This window comes from Sycon ciliatum, chromosome 2 (assembly GCF_964019385.1).
Source record: "Sycon ciliatum chromosome 2, ocSycCili1.1, whole genome shotgun sequence".
Taxonomy (NCBI): Eukaryota; Metazoa; Porifera; class Calcarea; order Leucosolenida; family Sycettidae; genus Sycon; species Sycon ciliatum.
This window is the reverse complement of record NC_088644.1, coordinates 42,581,710-42,587,963: the sequence shown is the minus strand read 5'-3', so window position 1 is coordinate 42,587,963 and position 6,254 is coordinate 42,581,710. Positions and strand designations below refer to the sequence as shown.

At 44.0% G+C, this 6,254-nt stretch overlaps 1 protein-coding gene across 1 annotated transcript; it reads right to left on the bottom strand.

Moving 5' to 3' along the window:
• Positions 1 to 740: 740 nt before the first annotated feature.
• LOC135810891 (uncharacterized) lies at positions 741 to 5,347 on the bottom strand. The gene is made up of 5 exons (XM_065324297.1): positions 4,671 to 5,347; positions 3,594 to 3,764; positions 3,013 to 3,204; positions 1,904 to 2,758; positions 741 to 1,708 (listed from the first exon to the last, which is right to left on the bottom strand). The coding sequence occupies exons 1-5, from the start codon at positions 5,265 to 5,267 to the stop codon at positions 1,502 to 1,504; spliced, it is 2,022 nt and encodes a 673-aa protein (XP_065180369.1). The 5' UTR covers positions 5,268 to 5,347; the 3' UTR covers positions 741 to 1,501.
• Positions 5,348 to 6,254: the final 907 nt, after the last annotated feature.

The window sequence follows — 6,254 nt, the reverse complement described above, 5'->3', positions numbered from 1 at the left end:
ATGGCTACATACAACATACTGGTGTTTGCCCCCCCCCCCCCCTTCGGATGTGTCTATTTCACGCAATGAAGTAGTGCGCTATCTTTCACCACTGCTGTGATTCCCGCCTTTACTTTATGGGCATAATTATAAACCAGGATCTAGATTAATCTCGTTGCTGTTGTCTGATGATTGTTGGAAAATATACTGTGGCAAGCGTTACAATTACATGTAGGTCATGATACCAAACGTTGTAGTATAACGAAGCTGGTTCGGAATCGCAGTGTCTCCGGGAATGAGTTTGCCCATCTGCACAAAGACTTCAGGCCCAAGGCTGCAGAAACTCAAACTTATCTATCTAGTATCTTTCTCTTGGACTTCTTCCACAGCCAGCTAGGGAGTCGTAATACATACAAGTACATGTTATCTAATATATCTGATGCTAGTACTGTAGTAGTGCTGGATTATCTAATACATGTACATGTACAATACAATCGTGTACATGGCTTGTATAGACCAGGGTTTAACAACTGCCTACTGCTGAACATCACCCCTGCACACACTTCTGGAGGCAACTGAGGGTTGTTGGTGAAGAGTACTAATACGTTGGGGCTCACTCGAATTCCCATTCACACATGCACATGGCACGACTGGAATGAATTGAGGTATGAGCCAGAAGACAAGGTATGCTTGGCTCCTACGTACTAGTAGTAGAAGGAAATTCAATGATAATTATTTCGAATAGAATACTATTGCTCAGTCATGATATTGCATCAAGGGATTGAAATAACTTTTGAAGACAAGATTTGCCTGGCTTCTGGAAAGAGAATTCAAGAATAATTTGAATAGAATACTCAGTCTTGAGATCGGGTTAATGTAGCATCAAGGAGTTGAGATCACGTGATTGAAGTCCTAAATAAATGACATGTATAGCTGCGAACAAGTGGAGTTGATCACAAGGGATTTCAAAGCAGATGCTGGAAATATACGTGTAAACTAATCAGTTTTGTGTAAAGTACTGAATACACAATTACACAGCATGAATAGATTGAAAATATCTTATGGCATGGAACAAGATAATCATGTCTGATCAGCATTGACCGTGAACTATCATTATTAATTTTATTATAAGGTGGGAAAACTTTGAAAAAAGGGATAATCATAAGGATTAAGGGTAACCCTAAGTATGATAAAATAAATATTTGATCCGAATAAAAAACTATGAGCTTCAAATACTTGAACTGGTACTGCCACATATCCCAGTTTTTCATTGCAGGTTCATAGCTATCAGTATCTTGTCGCTGAGGAAGCACAGGATTTTGAAAGAATAATTTCAAACCCGTTTCAACAATCTCAACCTTATGAATATTCAACTCAAGAAAATAATAATTATACCATTGCAAAAGCAGGTTAGAGGAATCCCCTAAAGTGCTCAATAAATAGTACAGTTACAAAAATATATATATCCCATCATAGCTTCTATAATAATTCTCAACATGTCACGGACAGGTGTGCATCTGGATCAATATAGGGAACGACTCAGGCAATCACATGGCGTGTGGGTGACACTGTAGCCCGTGAGAGTCTTGAACCAGCTATCGCCCTGGACCAGTGGCAACGTGCTGGGTGCCGCTGACTTTGGAGTAGCGTTGATAAGAAGACTGTACCTGCCTGGTGTACTTGCAGTGATGTTCAGGGTGAACCCTATCATTCGAACCGTACTGGAAGCCTACCAAGAGAGAAAAAGAATTGAGAGCAACAGTCGAACCATGAATACTTGAACTCGAAAAGGTGCACATTTTTACGCATGACTTTCGAGATACAATTTCACATCTAAAGTGCGTGATGGTACCTTGTTGACAAGTTCTTACAAAGATGAGGAAAGACAGGGTTAGGAAGTCATGTGGCTGTGCATGCTGCTTACCTCGTACTGTTTCCGCCATGTCTGGAAATTTGAAAGACCATTCATCGTCATGTTGATTTTACGACCGGCTTCATTGGGATCGAAGTACTGGAATTGAAATCTTGATGTGAATCCACCATATTCCGCATCATCAGGTGCAACAATATTCACAGTTATGTAATAGTCCATACGACCTGCAACAGCAGGACTTCCAGCCATTGCATTCAGCTTGATGTTGCCCGTGATTGTTCTCGTCTCTTGTGGATGACGTACATAGGTAGATGCTCCAAACACTGTTTTTGTGCACTGGTAAGAATAGCTGGCGAAATGTGCCAGGCGATGGATCTTGTGACAGGACTGGCTTATCCCGGAATGCTTGCAGGCATAGCTATGTTCAATAGGTTGAGGTGAGCCAAAGAACAGGACTTGCATGTTCTTTAGACATTGAGTTGACTTGGGCAACTGTGGATTCTGGCTGATGACGATAGCTTGCGATGTGGATGATTCATACATTGCTTTGTCCACCCTTGTGACATGATTCATCAGGCGCGAGGCAAGCTTAAGAGCTGCATCCAATGATGCAGCATTCACTGAGTTCACTCCATGTCGGAGCTGATGCATGCTGTTGAGCAGCTGCATCTTCCCTTGCAAGTTTGCAACAACAATCTTTGGTGACTGTGCGATGGTGTCAGTTTTGCCGCTGCTGTCATACGTGATGATGGCTGCATTGGCATAGTTGGATGTTGATTTGCTGAAAGACTCCACAACATGTCGTGATGTACGTCCTAAGAACTTTTTGACTGGCGTTTTGATGCTGGCATTCTTTGTTACATCGATGACGAACACATTCAGCTCACCGGTGCATTTGATGGCGTACTGGGAATGAGAAAGGAAAACAGTGAATACCATGAGCCTATTGTAACGACTAAAATAATCATTAGAGACCAGGAGTAATAATCTCATTGCTCGCAATATGCACTATTTCAAGCAATCAATATATTTGTGTTACAGCGCTGAGCAAGAGGGAACCACATAATAATAACACATTTACCAGCATTTACTATTCAGTAGGTACACGACTTATTCATGATACTGATAGTGAGGAAGCAACTTGGCAATGTTCGACTCACCCGAAACACAGGTACCAGTGTGGCGTTGGGCTTCCTCGTGTGTGAGTTGCTGAAGTTCTGGTGCTGGCGGAGAACTTCCCAAGCACTTCTACCTTGGCACAGTTCATTGTGATTGGTATCAGCATTGGAATTGTGCAGGACACTGCTGCTTGCATCCTCTCCTCTGGCTAGGTTATCACAGAAGAATTGTGCCTGCAGAAAGTTTAAAGAGATCAGAATACAAACAAGGATTCGGATGGAGAGCCAAGGATAAATATGTATATATCTCAGCCCAGTGACGTGAGTGGTTGGAAGTACATGTATGTAGCTTTACATGCTGGGAATTGTGCAAGGCCAGGCAGTGTATACATGTACATGTAGGTGTCGCAGCTTCGTTTCTGATCAAAACTTTTTTTCCTATAGCGATATCATGCTGAATCGCGCCATACAGCGCGTACCAAAACCGTGACTAAACAGCATGAATCTTTATGTAGGTAGCGACTTTGGTGATTTTGAAATTTGTAAAGCACACTAAGAAAATTCAATATTGATACTTGTAGTACGATTGAACAATATACTGCAAGATTCGACCCGTGACTTACATGATCTTTCAAGGAGGCCATGATAGAGACGCCCCTGCCGTCCTTGGAGTTCTCTCTCCCTTCTGCGCACTTGGGCACGCTTGCATCGCTCCTTTTGTACTCGTCACCGATTCCCCAGTGCAAGTGGGCGAATTCGTGAACAATCTTCTTCGCTGGATCGTCACAGGTACCCTGTACGTGTAACCAAGGTAACAAGAACGTGCCAATGCTCAGCTTCTGGATAGTCGTCCACTGTGGGAGTCCTGCATGTAGACTGCCCGCTTCTTTTTATCCAATCGCGTCTTACTCTACTGCTACACGCACATGTCGATCTACATAATATGCATATTGATATTGCTTCGTCGTGCTAACGAACTAGTCACGGCAAAACCAATGAAGACAGAGAAGAGAACTTTTGAGAAGACCGTCGACGTCCTCATAGAGTCATAATATATAATTATCATGGTCCTAGCGCATAGCAGCATGCACCATGCCAGCCTGTCAGGGAGTGAGATATTTTTTACGACTCTCGTTGTAGGGCTTTGAAGTAGTTTGAATAAAACAAGTCTTCTACTGCAACTGCAAGTCTGCATGCTTGCTGTGCGCGTGCCGCTACTACTGTATACATAGCCAGGGCAAGGACAAGGACCGCTAGCTATCATACACAATCATGTACATGTACAGTATAACTTTAAGTCTATAGTATATCTACAATGACGTAAGTGTCGGCACTTCGTCTTTGCAGTGCCAGCGTGAACACGGTGAAGGGGCTTCCCCGCATGTTTCCCCTGCAGCTTCAACCTGATGCCCAGTGCTCCTGTACGCGTATACCAATATTATGATGTACCAGGTATACGCGGCATTGAAGAAAATCGTTTGACAAGATCAAGACTGAGTAGGCATTACAGTCATTACGGCTGAAAAGAGAGACTGCCACATGTACAATGACATTATGTACTAATCATCTAATGTACATGTAGGTCATGTACACGCAGTTCATTTTACTCCTGATCCTGGCAAGACAAACACACATGTGCGTATCCTGCAGAACAAATAAAATCAAACGATACATGTAAAATCATGTAGATACACACTTACCCTATTGCAGGGGAAGAAGACACCAGAATCGAGTGTCATTTTACCAGAAGCAGGAAGTCCGCAACAATCGGTTCCTCTCACTTTGGCACTGCACTCCGTCGGATTTTCTACAATACGTATGGAGGACATTTCCGGATTACTACTATGACATTCCAGTAGGTCTTGATTCTCTCTGAAGTTTTCCGTTCGCCATGTATCGGGCAGCAGAAACCTAACTTCACCGATGTGAGCATTGTAGCGAGTTGCTTCGTGCATGGCAATGGAAGCTTGAGTGAATGTCTCTGTGAGTAGCTTGAGAAAGGAGAGGTTCTCGTTGTCCGATGGCTCCTCGCCACACTTGAATTCTTCAGACTGGACCCGCTGATCAATGTTGACGTCAATGGAGTAGCTACGCGTAACGGGGTCGAAGTGAATGTCATTCTTATTACGATAGTAGCTGGTTATGGAGCAGGGTTGGTCGGTAGCACTACTCGCGATAGCAATGTTGAGAAGAAAACAACAGATCAGTGATAGGGAAACTATGCAATTACACTGCAACCATCGACTAGCGATGTGCACGGTTCTTGTGACCGGATACTGAAGGCGGGGTAAAGCCATTTCAGGGGAAAATTTCAATAGGAATAGAAAAGTAAATTGTGCAATTGGGTCCAGCCGGACGGGCTTAAAAATATCACCACTATTTGCTTTAGCTTACAATTTGATATTTCTGTAGAAGATGTAGTTGAATTTATACCTGTCGGACCACACACATGTAACTCATCACGTGCGGGGTGAAATTGACAACCCGTACGCACGGCAAGTGTGTCTTCGGCTAGCTTGGTACTGCGTGTGTGCCGCCGTTTGACATGAGTCGGGTATTGTGTGCATGTCAGCACACACACACACACACACACACCCCTAGCGTTTAGTGCAAGGGAAACTACCAAAAAAGTGTACCCATGCACAATAATAGTGGACAGAACGTTTCCACACGAATACGCTAGCCTTGGTTTGTATTACCTGGATGATCTCATCTCGTCTTGATTACCACCCTCTGTTCTTCGCAGCGTCCGATCCTATACGCGTTCTTTCATTTCTATAAGTTACGCACCGAAATCTAGTAGGTCCGCAACAGATGTTTGAATTCAGCAGTAGGAACAACACTGTCAACAGCAGCAGCGGTAGCCCTGGAATCAATGTCCGCATTTTTGGCATTTACGAATGTCGCACCTCGTCCCGTTGCGGAGTTTGTGCTGAACGCATCATGGTTTGGTGGCCGTGGTGGCCACAATCCGACTGTGGCTAAATTTATCGTGGCACATCGTTTCATGGTAAGGAGTAACGATACTCCATACCTACACATTGTAAGTGCTTGGGCGCCGCATACCAATGGGGGCATTGGTACCCCAGGCCAGACCCGGTCTTAGCAGGTGTTCACATACCACTGTCAGTTTCACTGCACTTCATGATGTGAGCTGCTCGCGCACCCTCTGCCTCTGGTTGCAGAGCTGGAGAATGCTTCACTACAGCCTAAGCAGGATACGGCTAGTGCTAGTAGAAGTACTAGTACTAGTACTAGTAGTAGTAGTAGAGCGCAGGTAGGCA